The 15800-nt window shown below is 39.4% G+C and overlaps 1 protein-coding gene across 1 annotated transcript; it reads right to left on the bottom strand.

Moving 5' to 3' along the window:
• Positions 1 to 585: 585 nt before the first annotated feature.
• On the bottom strand, positions 586 to 4253 carry LOC134290798 (uncharacterized). The gene is made up of 2 exons (XM_062857999.1): positions 801 to 4253; positions 586 to 738 (listed from the first exon to the last, which is right to left on the bottom strand). Exons 1-2 carry the CDS (start codon positions 4251 to 4253, stop codon positions 586 to 588), a joined length of 3606 nt encoding a protein of 1201 aa, XP_062713983.1.
• Between the last annotated feature and the right edge of the window lie 11547 nt (positions 4254 to 15800).

Genomic DNA, 15800 nt, shown 5'->3' with positions numbered 1-15800 from the left:
CGGCAGCAGGTAATGCAATTATGGGTGACCCGTTTGGCTAATTTCCTGGCCCCTATAACCCAGTACCGTTGTCGCAGCAGGTTCACCAGCAATTGTGTTGCAGCATGGAGGTGCCTTTCATGGTAGCTGCGGACTAAAAGTAGCGAAATGGGGTGCGATGATGGTAGAAGAATTGGGTGTTTAGTGTCGTACGGCATCCCAGACTTTCCAAGTCGACCACCGACCCGTATTAGTCGCTCCGTTGACAAGAAGGGATGGAACCATTTCAGGCGAGATTTCGAGGCGACAGGTAATGAATTTTCGAGCTGTTTCCACTCCTCTGGAAATGATTGTTGCTGGACAAGGCGTAGCATTATGGTTTCGGCTTCGCTTAGCTCGTCAATCTGTAGAGCTGTCGATGGTGAGTCTCTGCTGGGTAATTTCTGGCAATTGTGAATAAAACGCCGGCAAAATGCAACAATTCGAACCAAACGTTGGTAGTTAGAAGTTCTTTCGGCAAGCTGGTCAGCAAATGATGGTTCAGTGGAGGCCAATGCGGTTGCAATCGATGTTCGACGAGCTTCAATCATCGCTTCTGAAGGATGATTATCGGTGGTCTCGGGTATTGGCCAGCAGGATTGCTGTTGTTGGAGCCATTTTGGTCCGTGCCACCAGAGATCGGTATCCATTATAACGTCTGCAGGAAGCCCTCGTGAAACGCAATCTGCTGGATTCTCCACCCCGGCCACATGATTCCATCTGCAGTTTTTGGTAGCAAGTTGAATCTTTGATGTTCGGTTAGCCACGAATGTTGTCCACACGGAAGGCGAAGCGTTCAGCCAGGAGAGCACAATGGTACTGTCCACCCAGAAGAAACATTCTGCGTCGATCTGCAAGGATGACTTCACTTTTTCGTACAATTCCGCAGCCACCAATGCTCCGCATAGTTCGAGACGAGGAATGCTGGTTCGCTTTAGAGGGGCCACCCTAGACTTCGACGTTAGAAGAGCAACTTTGATCGAACCGACCGCATCAATGGACCTTATGTAGGCGCAGGCACCGTAAGCAATCTGGGAGGCATCCGAGAATATGTGGATTTGCACTGTTTCAGCACATGGAAGTAAAATGCATCGCTCGATACGAAGATTGTTGAGCATCGGTAGTAGTTCCTGGTACCTTTTCCAATGTGCTCGATATTCCGATGGCAACTCTCGATCCCAACTCCATGGCGTTCCATTGTCGTCCTTCAGTGTCCATAGGTTTTGCATGAAAACCTTCGCGGTTGTTACCACGGGTCCCACTAAACCGAGCGGGTCGTACAGTCGAGCGATGAGGGACAACGTTTGCCGTTTAGTAAGGGGCTGGTCGGTCCTCTCCGGTGGCAGTTCAATTCGGTATCGCAAACAGTCCGTCGCGGGTTCCCAATGCAGCCCGAGAGTTTTAATCACCTGGTCCTGGTCAAGCTCGACGGAAGGTTTCACAGCTCGATTTTCATTGGGAATACCTTCAAGAACGGATTCGTCATTCGACGCCCATTTCCGTAATTGGAATCCACCCTTTGCCAGAAGAGCTTCTAGCTGGTCTCGGAGTTTGATGACTTCTGCTGCATTTCGACCACCGGAAAAGAGATCATCGACGTAGAAGTCCTTTTTCAAAACTGATGCAGCTATCGGGAATTGTGAGCCTTCATCATCCGCCAGTTGTTTTAACACCCGAGTGGCTAGGAACGGCGCACTAGCTGTTCCATACGTAACGGTCTTCAACTCATACGTTTCCATGGGTTGGTCGGGAGCTGGTTTCCACACGATGAGTTGCATTGGGGTGTCTCTGGGGTCCACGATAACTTGCCTATACATCATTTTGATATCTGCGACGATCATGATCTGATGTTTCCTAGATCGCATCGTAATTGATCGAATGTCCTCCTGCACTGTTGGCCCGACCATGAGCGCGTCGTTTAATGAGGGTCCTGTTGGCGTCTTACAGGACGCATCGAAGACGACCCGCAATTTCGTAGTGCTGCTGTCTTCCCGTACCACAGCATGGTGAGGAAGATAATAGTGATTGATAGATGGGTCCTCATAGTCGTGGGTGCGCTGCATATGTCCGAGGTCTCTATATTCGTCGATGAATTCCTTGTATTGTTGGCGAAACTCCGGGTTGCGGTCAAGTCGATTTGTCAGAAAGTGTAGACGGCGAACGGCAGTGCGACGGTTGTCGCTGACGTGGGGTAGAATCTCGGTTTTGAACGGCAATCTTACGACATACCTGCCCTCTGATGTGCGGGATACAGTCTGCAGGAAATGGTCCTCAGTGGCTTGTTCTTCGACAGAGTATGATGTAGAGACACTTTCTTCTATTGTCCAAAATTTTTCCATCAGCCGGTGGACATCAGCTACGGTGGCGAGGTTAGCGACGACAGGCGAGGTGGATACGCTAGTTGAGGATTTTCCCGAGACCACCCAACCAAAAGCAGAATTGATAAGCACCGGAAGATGATCACCCAAGGAAATCCGTCCTGGAACACGAAACAATTCGAAGAATATTTCCGCACCGATAATAATGTCAATGGGATTGGTATTGTCAAACGATGGATCTGCTAGTTGCAAGCCTGGAGGCAGGTCCCAGGTCGAAGTATCGACCGCAGCTGCTGGTAAATCAATTGTAACCCTTGGTAGGACGAGGAATTCAACATCGGCGGAATAGGCTCCAACACGGGAACGAACGGTGGACGTAAACTTCTGTCTTGCATGTGTGGCTGCCTGTCCGATCCCACTGATTGGTAGGTGGATGCGTTTCCGTTGCGCCTTGATGTGTTGTGAAAAACTCTCAGTTACAAAGCAACATTCGCTGCCTGAATCCAAGAGGGCTCGACCAACGTGTTCAACGCCATTGTCATCAACGAGAATAATAACGGCAGTGGCCAGGAGGACGGTTTTCTGGCGGTGACCAGTGGAGGCACAACTGATCGATTCGGCAAGGTTCGCGGATACCGAGGTAGTCGGAGAATCGCTGACCGGAGTAGTAACGACTGGTGGCTTGGATTGCATTGAATTGGCAGGCTTCGGGGTAGAGGATGACGAGTCGTTTGCGCAAAGTAGGCTATGATGTCTGCCGCGACACTTACGGCAATTGGTAGATGATGAGCACTCCTTGGATTGGTGACCCTTTCTAAGGCAGTTTCGACAGAGTTGGTGCCGACGAACTTCCTTTTCCTTCTCCTCGGCTGACATCTTAGAAAAGCTTTGGCACATGTAGAGCGGATGATTTTCTGAACATGCGATGCACTTACGAGGGTTGACCTGGCTGGCTCCATGGCTAGAGACGGTCCGTTGAACTGGTTTCTTCTGCTGGGTGAAGAGTTGAAGGTCGATAGGCTTTGAATTGATGGACTGAAGGACAGTCACACGACGCTGAAGAAACGTAATCAAGTCCTTGAAGATGACAGCTCCTTTGGAAGAAGAGTACTCCTCCCAGTCCCTTCGGGTGGTTGGGTCGAGGCGCAAACTGAGCATCCGAATTAACAACACGTCCCAGAACTCCGTGCGTTCGCCAAGCTGCTGGAGCACCTTCACATTGGCTTCAAATTTTTCCACAAGGCTGTGGAGTTCTGCTGCAGATTCACGTTTCAGAGGAGAAAAGTCGAACAGTGCATCTACATACGACTGTTTTAGTCGTGCTGGATTTTGGAAGTGATTCAATAGCAGTTTCCATGCTACCGGATAATTGTTCGCGCTGATAGGGATTGTTTGTATTAGCTGAAGTGCGGCACTCGACAGCGACGACCGTAAGTAATAAAATTTCTGGATATTGGAAAGCCCCGTAGCAGAATGGACGAGCGAAATATACAGGTCGTGAAAGTTTAGCCAATTTTCCAATTTCCCGTCGAAGACCGGCAGTTTTACATCCGGCAATCGCACCTGCGATGCCGACGAAGGGAAATGCGTTTCTGAATGAGTTGGAGAACTTGGGTACTGGTTAATTGGCATTTTATTATGGGCCAGCAAGAAGCCCTTGACCTGATAATACGTCGTTTCAAGAGTGGTTCGATCCTTCAGGTGTGTGTCCAGGGACGTTTCGTCGAGCGACTCCAGTTCGTTCTGAACGGTACTATAATCCGACCAAAGTTTGGTTAGATTTTCCAAACGGACCGGAACCTCGTTGAGCTGAGTTTCTTCGTCGAAGTCATCGACGAACACCTTGATGTTGTTAAGCGATGTCATTAGGCTCTTCAATCTCAGCTTGAGAGCCTTTATGCGGCGCTCGGTGGACATGATGGAATCTTCTTGAGGCAATTTTATTGCCTTGAACAATCAAATTCAGCTGAACTGCAACCGATCCAGGGGGAAAGATGGCGGGTCCGTAGGGGAACCTTCCAGAAGGTTCTAGAGGCTGTGATAGCGGCTCACAGAATGCAGAATCACCGGAATAGCGGAGGTCAACGCATCCGGCTCGAAGGACCAATGGATAACGCAGCGAGCAGCGGCGAAGAGACAAAATCGGATGGTTCCCACGACGGTAAGTAATCTTCTTTCTTTCAGGCACGTTTCCCAAGGATGGCACTCGGATGGCGGCAAACACTACTCTGGTAGGTAATTCACACGCGAAATACTTAACGAAAACTCACTTTATTACTTTTAACTTCTATTTCAACTTAACTTTTAACAAAACTTCACTTTTCTAACTTCTACTTCTAATTTTCACTTTGTTTTGGCTACACCTATTCGTTGACGTCCGATGTCCACCTTTGCAGCATAAAAAGAGAGCTTCCACCTGTCACAGTGTTCCTTTTATAATCAAGGTCCAGCGGAAGAAGGTGCGCCGCCATGCTACCATCCGCAAGATGTAGCTCCAAAATATATTCGATTTTGAACGAGGGGACTGTTGATGTTGTAACCGAAGAGTTCACATATAGGTGGCTCATGATTCAAATTCGTGGATAGGGTTCACGAACATCACATTTGGTAAATATTTTTTTCTGTGTAAATTATTTCGGTCAGAAATCGCAGTTTGATGCTGATTTTATTGTTCAGCAAAGTTAGATAACTAAATGGTATTTCCTAAGAAAATATACACTGTGAAAAAAAATATTTTTTTAACATTAAAAAATATCATTTTTGTCACAAAAACTCAAATATCTCAAAACCCTATCTTTTGACCAACGTATTTTTTTTAAGGAAACCGGTCCATTGTACTACTGCAGTAATTCTGAAAAGTGACGTAAGCGCCATTCAAAATTTCGATATTTTTTGGTATATTATTTATAATATCTGGGGTGAGAATAACACTGTGGTATTCCTGCTGTATTAGAATGCAAGATCTAATCGTAATCTATCATATTTGGAAAGAAACTTAAAGGATGAGCAAGAGTTTTATGCATAATAACCAAAAAATGGGCCAAAACTATCAATGTCGCTTACGTCACTTTGCAGAATTACGGCAGATTAGCAATCTACCATAAAAATTTGGTGATAATAAACTAATAAACAAAAAAGTTTTGACAATTCAAACATTTCACAATTTTCACATTTAGTAATAATTTTTTTTTAGTGTAAATTATTTCGGCCGGAAATCGCAGTTTGATGCTGATTTCATTGTTAATGGCCTTGCGTGAGTAGAACAAGCTGTTTTTATTATGTATTATGTATATTATATGTACAGTAATGTTCCGATTTTATCACGCCCTCCGCGCATTGATCGTTTATTCATTAATTTGCTGTTACATTTGAGGACAAGTGTTTTCCCTCTTCTTCAAGATGAATGGTGAAAGCGTGTTTTGCAACGTTAAAAATATTGAAATGGGTATAGATGTTGAAGTATATTTCAAAGCATTTTTGAAAAGGGGCGTGATTATATTGTTTAAACAGATGTCGCTGATGGTATGGTGGCATGACTCTCTGCACTTAGCACTTCTGGCAATTTCTCAGATGGCTCGTCTGTCAAAGTCTAGACGGCAGGACGTGCAAATGCGTAAATTTGTATTCAATTTGGGCATAACCAGTTTATCTATGGTGCTTTCGGTGAGATTTCGTAACTCTTTTGAACATTTTTTTTCATCAAACGGTCTACAAGAGAGCGTTGAGTTGAAGACCTTTGAGAAAGCGATTGTTCATGTTGTTCGTTAGATTATAATAAACAAAATCACTTATTAGTTTTAACTGACTAGTTTGGTGTTGTTTACTTGGCTGAAGAAAAAAATTACTAGAAAATTTTTAATATCCATAGCGGTAGTATTTTTTTTTGCTTTTTCGTGAGCATTGTCATGGTATGTATACAGACAAACAAACGTAACACTGACGAAATTTTCATTGACCACGCCTTTAACGATCATTTTGAATCTTGGTTGTGGCTTTCATGACCAGAAGAGTGCCCATCGTTTTTCTTTGCGTTTGACGTTTCACACTAGCGCCTTCTGATGACGATATTGCACAACGCAGTGTTTCGTGAAACATTTCCACCAGGTGGTGGTAGTGGGAACTGGGCGATGGATTTTCACGAAAATTATTCTAGGCGTTTCGTCTGTTTGTCTGTGGTATGTACCTCTCATGCATTTGTTGTTGTTGAAGTTACTCGCATTCTTCCGATCATAAAGTCTGTTCTCTAAGAGGTATTTTTTTTGCAGATCAACTAGACGTATACGCGAATATATAAAACTTTTATTATGCAGCTTTCGTCTTAAAAATAAGTTTAATTCCATTTTTCTTATGATCAACAGCTTTTCAACGCTATCAAGGGAACTTTTCACCAGTCACGTACAATAAAAAGTATGACACTCTCAATATTTTTGATCACAACACTGGATCGCGTCTAAGTTTCAAATAGATACTATAGTAATTATGAATAATCAAACAAAAATATCATGAAAACAACTTGTTTAATTCAGGCGGTAGCCTTTACAATAAAATCAGCATCAACATATAATTCTCGAAATAATTTACACAGAAAAAAAAATTTTTTTGTTACTAAATGTAAAAATTGTGAAATGTTTGAAATGTTATAACTTTTTTGTTTATCAGTTTACCATCACCACAATTTTATGGTAGATAGCTGATATAATGGGCCATTTTCCCTAAAAAATTGACGTTGGTAAAAAGATAGGGTTTTGAGATATTTGAGTTTTTGTGACAAAGATCATATTTTTTTAAAGTAAAAAAAGAAATTTTTTACAGTGTATATTTTCTTAGGAATCATCATTTAGTTATCTAACTTTGCTGAAAAATTCATAACAATCGAACAATCCGTTTTTGCTGTGCAGCTTTTAGAATATTTTTGAACTATTTTCGCATACACCCTTTTGAAAAGTTAGTCGTGATTCAAAATAAAAATTTGATATCGAAAAATGGCGATTTAGATGAAATTGAAAAACTGTGCAAAGTTTCAGATATTTTTGAAATGGTCGCTCAGGATCGACTGACATGACTCCGTGGAACGCCTCAATTAGCATAAGCATTTGCAATGTTATTCATGAAAATATTACGAATCTGTTCCCCTTCAAATTCAATTCAAATCCTCTATTATGCATTCAATGAATCGAAGAAATTCCGCCGATTCAGCCAGTATGTTCCTGCATCTCATAACCCTTTTTACCAATTTGGAACCCTTCGTAAACTTCTTCATTAGGACCTTTCCTCACCCCAAACGTACTGTCGCAGCAGAGCATTTTTCCCTTCTCTCATTTATAATACCCTCGAAAAATCAAAAGAAAACTTCCTTCAACTACCCGACGATGACGACGACGACGACGACGCCGGCAAAGACGGTGAGCCGTGTTTGCCTTCAATCCTCACCCCTTCTCACCCCCTGTCCCCTCACGCTAGTGGCAGGACCTCAAAACCGTTGTTTCTTATATGAGCCGCCTCGGTTCGCGTTGCTATGACGGCGACAGCATCCCTTCTCATTTGCAGCATCCAACAGCTCAACATCGCCGGCCGTTGCGCTGCCATCGCCACCGAAGACGGTGCTCGTATACATCTTATTAAGAACTTGGTCTTAGCTTTTTCTCATTTACGCGTAAAAGACACACTCTCCTTCAGTCAGTCAGAGCCGGGCAAACACACGTCCGGCCGGCCACCCACTACTGCTTCCTCCCGTCGACGCTTTCCGCAAGGGTGGCCATAATGACGATGCTGCTGCTGCTGCTTCCAACATCGCACACGAACACAGAAATACTTTTAATTTTCCCTTTTTTCATCTCTCGCGTACGGGGCAAGGATTTTATGTGTACCGTCTTCGATACGGCGCGTTGGCGCCCGACCACCGCATCGCCACCCAGTCTTTGCCTAATGAGAAACGTGCGAGTTAGTCGCTGTATCTCAGGCTGGAGTGTATGAGTGTATGTACAGGGTGTTAGGTTCCTGAGTGCAAACTTTTTAAAAGGTGATAGAGGACCATAAATGGTGAAAAAAATTGTTCTACGCATATGGTCAAATCTCAACCGTTACGTAGTTATTGAACTCTCCATGTTTTTTGACTATTATTGCCTTAGCTGGCTATAATTTGAAAATGGTCAAACTTATCGCAGTTTTTAGACCCTTATTCGAAAGGTTATTGAATTTTCTATCAAATGGCATCTTTCAACCAATTGGTTTAGTTTAATAACTAAGTTTTCTAGACCAAATAGCTCAAAAGTAGTGAGTTTTAATTTGATTTTGTCAATTATCTTTTGAAAATGCGTAATGAATTAAAATTCTTTCTTTGGCAAAGTTGTGGCCCCTGTTCCACTCTACAATTCGTTCTTTGACACCAAACTTCTAGCTTTCATCGTTTTCTTGCAATATTGATTTAATTGTGCGGCGCAGTGCCCAAAACAAGTGCTTACCTTGACAGTTGCAAATTTATGATTTGAAATGCGATACTTAAATCAAAATTGCAAGAAAACGATAAGAGATAGAAATTTGGTGTCAACGAACGAATTGAAGAGTGGATTAGGAGCCACAACTTTGCCAAAGAAAGAATTTTAATTTATTACGCATTTTTAAAAGATAATTGACAAAAACAAATTAAAACACACTACTTTTGAGCTATTTGGTCTAGAAAACTTAGTTATTTAACTAAACCAATTGGTTGAAAGATGCCATTTGATAGAAAATTCAATAATCTTTCGAATAAGGGTCTAAAAACTGCGATAAGTTTGACCAATTACAAGTTATAACCAGCTATGGCAATAATAGTCAAAAACATGGAGAGTTCAATAACTACGTAACGGTTGAGATTTGACTATATGCGTAGAACAAATTTTTTCACCATTTATGGTCCTCTATCACCCTTTAAAAAGTTTGCACTCAGGAACCTAACACCCTGTATGTATGCATGATGTTGGAGGGAGGTGAAAAGTTTTAAAGAAAAACAAAATGTGTAGCTCCAGCCAGCGCGTCTGATGGGCGTGGGTGGATGGGGTGGGTGATTCGTCTTCAACCGTCTTATTCTTTGCCGACGTCTTCGCCGTTGTCGGCGTCATCATCGTTGTTGTTGATGATGATGAGTGGAGAGTGGCATGGTAGATAGCCTGGTACACGGTTTATATGGGAAAATACAAAAAATGGAAAAACTCAAGTTCCTGTATACTTTTTGAGATCCACTTTGGTCCCATATCAACTGTGCAAAATTTCAGATCGATCGGAAAAACTATATTTTAGCGCCCGCCATTCTTAGTTTTCATACGATATACTATGGGGAAATTTTACTCCTGCAAAGAAAAATCGCTAGGAGTCACCCCTAGATCCCTAAAAATAAGTCGATGAATGATTTCTGTAGAATACTTTACTAGGAATCAGTGTTGCGAATACTCACTTGCAAGAGTGATACTCATTTGCTTCTATCTCAGTCCAGAAGCATGCTATCAAAAAATGATGTTAAAAGGGCTTTTAGATTGTAGTTTAATCTAAAAGTTTGCCGAATAAAGTAAAGGTCGCAGACGCATACCAAAGTTGTGAGAGAGCTGTGAGTACGAGGTGAGTAAAATTCGTGTAATTTATACTCACCGTGTACTCACAGCTCTCTCACGGTTTTGGCATGCGTCTGAGACCTTTACTTTATTCGGCAAACTTTTAGATTAAACTACAATCTAAAACCCCTTCAAACATCATTTTTTGATAGCATGCTTCTGGACTGAGATAGAAGCAAGTGAGTATAATTTTTTGCTAGTGAGTATTCGCAACACTGCTAGGAATCAGATCTCCGAAGATCGCAAATCGATGCAACGTTCGTGGAAAAAGTTATTAGGCCCCACCCGATCGATAAAATAACGAGATTTTATTATTTATTGTTATTCCTTACATGTTAAACAGCGTTTGCATGCCATTCGGTTTTCAGTCAATAACTTTTTCCACATACCTCAGATCGCTTTGCGGTCTTCGGAGGGTTGGTTCCTCGTAAAATTTCCAAGAGAAATCATTAGTCAGTTTATTTTTAGGGGTTAAGGGGCAACCTGTGTCGATTTTTCTTTGAAAAAGTGATTTTCCCCATACTAAATCGTATGAAAACTTTAAATAGCTGGCGCTAAAATATAGTTTCTCCGATCGATCTGAAATTTTGCACAGTTAATATGGGACCAAAATGGAACTCAAAAAGTGTACAGGAGTAAAATGTCTTTTTGTGTCCCACGCTAATGGTAGACTTAAGACAGTAAAGGGATGGTCTTCCACCTTTTTAAAGAAAGATGATGTGAAACACCACCCCATTGGATCATATAATTCAGTATTCAATAATATTTTACTGATGAACGTATTTTTTTCAAGACTAAGTTATTCGCGTCAATTTCTTGATTTTTGCTTTGGCTGACCAAGCCAAGTGGAAATTACAGTATTGAAAATGCTTTGACATGAATGTGCTGGACTGCGATACTCACCTTGTACAGGAACGATACATGCACAGCAAGGAACAACACAACACAACGAAACAGAGGAGAAAGAATCCTTCTACAGTTTCATCCGAAAATCTTCCACGATATTGTTAGAAAATTATCCTTATATCTTTGAAGGATTCCTATAGAAATACATCTGAGAAAATGAATGAATAAGAACTCAAAAGGAATATGAACTTTCAAAAATAGGAATAGGACTTTCAAAAAGTGCTTCCGGATTCGATGTTCCTTCAAAAAAGCCTTTAAAAATCGTCTTAGGAATACTAGAGAAAGTCTCTTAACAATTCCTCCAGGAATATCTGCAAAGGTTGCGTTAGGTATTCTTCCAATAATTCATATTGCAATTTCTATGAAAACTCCTTTGGATTTTTTCCAAAAAACCATGAGGCGCTGTCCATAAACTACGCAGAATCATTTTTCGCCATCTAAGACACCACCCTGCCACCTCATACACTTTTGCCCATACAAAATTTTCGATATAAGTGTGGACCATAGTGTTTGGCTAGAAAAAAATAACGTATTTAATACAAACCCTTTAAAATTCCTTCTAAGACTTCATCAAGCATTTCTTCAATCATTATTTTAGGAAATTATTTATTAGTTTGTCAGGGAAATCCTCCAAAGGTAAAGCCGTTCATTGATTTTTCTATAAATTCATCCAGAACTTGTTTCTAGGATTTGCTAACATTTTTTTCCTAGAAATGTTTTAAAATTTTCTCCAATAAATATTCAGGAACTTCGTCAAAGATTCATTCAGAAATTTCCTCATCACACTGTCTTCAAGGGCTTGAAATTTCTTCTAAACCTCCATTCAAAATTGATCTAAGATTTCTGCTGGAATTGGTTTGCATTTTTTCCAATGATGTCTTAAGTTGTTGCCCTAAAAATATTTGAAAATGCTCCTATTCGGAAGATGGCAGAAATCCTGTTGAAAATCCAACAAGGATTTTATCAAGTATTTCTGCAAGTATTCTTACAGACATTTCTTCAATGGTTTCTTTTAAAATTTCACCAAAGATTTTTTTAGTAAATTTACAAAGAAATTCTTAAGAAATTTAATGTGAGATTTATTACAAATTTTCCCAAAAAATCCACCACGAACTCTTCCAACGGTTGAAACGTTATTAAAAAAGAGCACGAAATCAGCAAAATAAAATACTGTGCAAGGGTTTCTTAAGAGTTTTTCCAGCAAGAATTTGTTCATAAATCCTGTAACGATTAACAGGATTTCTTAAAATATTATTTACAGAGCTCCTCTGCGATGTTCATAACAAAATTCTCAAAAAAAAAAACAAACATAAATTTTCAATACATCGACCAGTATTTTTTTTTTCAAAAAATCTTTAGAAATGCTTATTAGAAGTCTTTAGAGAAACTTTTCTTAAGATTTAATAAAAATCAAAAGATTCTCTTCGGAATTCTTTTTCGTGAATCATTTTCAGAACTACTCTTAAGATTTTCTCAGTCATTTCTTTAAGTATTCCCTAAGTTACATTTTAATGCTTCTTCCATGAATTTCTCTAAGAGTTGCCTTATCCAACAAGTGGTGAGTTCCCATAAGAATGTCTGCAAACATTTTGCAAGAGTTTCTTCAAAAATTTATCAGAATTAAGAGCACCCCCCCCCCTCTTTTTACATAATAAACAGGCCCTGATGAAGATCCCAACCGCAGGATCGAAACGTAGGCAATGATTTGAAACAATCAACGCTTTTTCTGTGACTGAAAGCCGAAAAAACACCAAGTTTCCGTAAAACCCAGTCAGTCCATCTATATATTTATCAGAAGATTCCTTTAAACACTTGTTTAACGATTCTTTCAGAATTCCTTCAATAAAATTTCTCATCAGACGATTTCTCAATCATCCCTGCAGGTACTTCTCTACGGGGTCTGCCTGGAATTCATCTATGGATTTTTCAGAGATGTTTCAAATTAACTACCTAGGAGTCCTTCAAGAATTTCGTAAAAAAATCGTTTAGGAATTTATTCAAAAATTTCCACAATGGCTTCTCCAAGTATTTTTTTCGGATTTTTCTAATTAAATGTTTGGGAATTCCTTCAAAAATATCTTGAGAAATTTTTCCAAGGATTTCATAAAAATTACCTTTACAAATTCCTTTAAGAATTTGTTTAGGAATTTTTATGGTGATTCAACGAGGATCTTCGTCAAAAATTCTACCACGGGGCATAAAAGAACTTTACCAAGAACTCCTATGGATTTTTTTAAGATACTCCTCCAAGGATTCCTTTAGGAGTTTCTTCAAGGTTTCTTTTTCGGAATTCTTTAAGAATAATCTCCAAGCTTTTCAGAGGAATTCCTTTCAGATATTGGAAGATGAACACAGAAACATTGGAGGGGTATGTTTCCTTCTGGATTTTCTTCAAATATTTTTCCAGAAATTTCTCCGAAACATTTCTTTAGAATACTTAAAAAGGGGACTCTCTCTATCCGCCCACAATCAAGAAAAAAAAACACTTCACGGTATTTGTTAGTATTGAATGTGTGCGTGGCGTGGGTATTTCCTATTTAAAAGCACTTGAACACTTTCCAAATGTTATGCTAGATTTTTAATATAATCAATTCTTTCCAGAATCCCTCCTAGGCTTCTTCCAGAAATATCTCTTGAGAGCAATCTAAAATGTGCTTGGGACCAGGCTTGTAAACATTCGACACTTTCCACTACCTTCGTTTCACTGCCGTGGTCGGGTGTCAGCTTGCTTTGTTTCATTCGAGTGCGACCGCTATCTGACACGATGACATTTGTCTAATTCCAGCATTTCGCAAGATTACAGCCAATTTTGATTAAGATTGGTATAATATTAGTTTATTCGTGTGTGATAAATCGATTACAACACATACATTTATCCATAACAGCTCTCTTTATGGGAAAGACAGGAATAACGAAAATCGAACCATCTCCCGACGACGCAATCGTGGTCAAGCGCATTAATTTGACATTTTTGTTCCGTACAGTAGTATGATCGCTTGTGTTGTGAATGTTGGAGACAAAGGAAGCCGAATATCGACGAAAAGGTGTCAAAGACTGTGATCGCTAACAAGACTGCTTGGGACTTTCATGGAAATTCCTGCAAGAATTCATTCAGAAAATTCTTTAAGGATCCCTTCTTCAGAAAAAAAAAATCTCTTGAAGAAATTTCAAGAGAAATCTTGGAGGCGTCCTCTAGAAATACCTTCAAGGAATTCTTCAGAAATTCCTCCAAACATGTTCTGACAAATCTATCAAAACAGGTTCCCCAAAAGAATTCCTCTGAGAATTTTCTAAAGAAATCCTTAATGAACTAGGTTTCAGAAAGAATTCTTGAAGTTTTTATAATGAAATTCCAGGAAGACTTACTGACTGGGGGAATTCTTCAAGTTTTATTGAACAGTTCCTCAATTATTATTCTGAAGCCATTTTTGTAGATTTTTAAGACTTAATCACAACATTCATAAAGGACTTAATGAATAAATACTTGGAGAAGTTCCTGAAGATTTCCTTAAACAACTTTTTTGACGAACTCGTTTTTGGATTTTGAAAATTTCTAAAAGGGTTCTTAGAAGAATTATGGAAGAACCCAAGTTACACTTTTAAGACAAAATAAACTAGAAGAGTTTTATAGAACCATCATAAAAATAAAACAAAAGGGATAAAGTTTTTTAACTGTGATCAAAACCTATGCTCGTCAATATGTTAGCTGGACATTCTACGAATTCCTGGGAAAAGCCGTGAAGCTAAGAGATAAGTCTGTGAAGAAATTTTTGGAGAAATTTTCTGAAAAATATTCGCAGAAACGTTCATTGGTGGTATTATCCGCATTTCTTTAGAAAAGCTTGAAAATAAATCCTTAAAGAATCATTGGTGGAGTTCTAAAACGATTACTATGAGTAATTGCTGAAAAGATCGTGTTGGAAACCCAAACAGAAACGATTCAAGATGTGTTTGTGGAATTCTTGGGAATATTACTAGATCGGAGAAAAGTTTCCTGGAAGAATCTTCGAAAAAATCTTAATTAAATGCTTAGAGGAATTTCCGAACTAGATCCGTGGCACAATTTCTCAAAGTAACTCCTAGGTAAACCAAAAAAGGAGTCCCCGAAGGTATTTCTGCAGTAATCTCAGGAGAAATTCTTTAAGAAATACGTGAAAAATTACTTTAATAAATCATTGGAAGATTTTTTAGAGGTTTCGTGAAGGAATCAATAGAAAAATTCCCGAAGGAATACCTGAAGTTATTTTATAGCTAGGAATCATTGCAACAATATTGAATGGATGGAATTCAGCCCAATGGCGTCCTTATATTTATCACATAAAGGATTTTTTATGACATTCTGTAACAGTTCTTGGAAAGAACGGTAATGCAATCTTTGGATTAATTCCTTAAGTAGAACTTAGTGGAATTTGTGGAATAATACTGATGGAGAACAATTTTTGGAAAAATCCTTGAGGTAATTGGACTTTGAAGAAAAAACTTGATGAAAATTTGAAGGAATTTCTTAAGGGTTTCGAGAAAAAATTGAATAATCCTGAATCTTGGTGATACCGCATGGAGAACTCCTTAGAAAATGCTATTATTTATTTTGAAGGGATTCTTTTAGAACTTCTATCGTTATCTTTAGAGAAACTCCTAAAAAAAATATCGTTGAAAGTGCCACAAGAATTCTATTAGTAATTCTTGATGAAATTTTCTAAATTTTGCGTAAGAAATTTTTGGAATTCTCATTTTTGAAAGGATTTCTTGGCGAATTATTCGAAATATTGCTGAAGAAATTCTTGGAGGAATTTCGAGCAGAACCCGTGAAAAGCATTCGGCAGGCATGATTGGAAAAATACTTGATAATACTCTAGCAGTGATCTCTCAAATTATTATTGAAGGAATTCCGAAAGAATTCTTAAATAATTCGCTTAATGAATATTTGGATGAATTCCTGTAGGCATTCTTAAAAGTATAAATATCTGAAGAA

The sequence above is a fragment of the Aedes albopictus genome, chromosome 3, assembly GCF_035046485.1.
Source record: "Aedes albopictus strain Foshan chromosome 3, AalbF5, whole genome shotgun sequence".
Lineage (NCBI taxonomy): Eukaryota > Metazoa > Arthropoda > Insecta > Diptera > Culicidae > Aedes > Aedes albopictus.
The sequence above is the reverse complement of the archived record's forward strand: the minus strand, read 5'-3'. Positions and strand labels throughout refer to the sequence as shown.

Coding starts and splice junctions, on each gene's coding strand:
- LOC134290798 (XM_062857999.1), bottom strand. CDS start 4,253: ATGTCCACCGAGCGCCGCATAAAGGCTCTCAAGCTGAGATTGAAGAGC. Junction 739..800: donor GGCTGAACGCTTCGCCTTCC/GTGTGGACAACA, acceptor CAAAAACTGCAG/ATGGAATCATGTGGCCGGGG.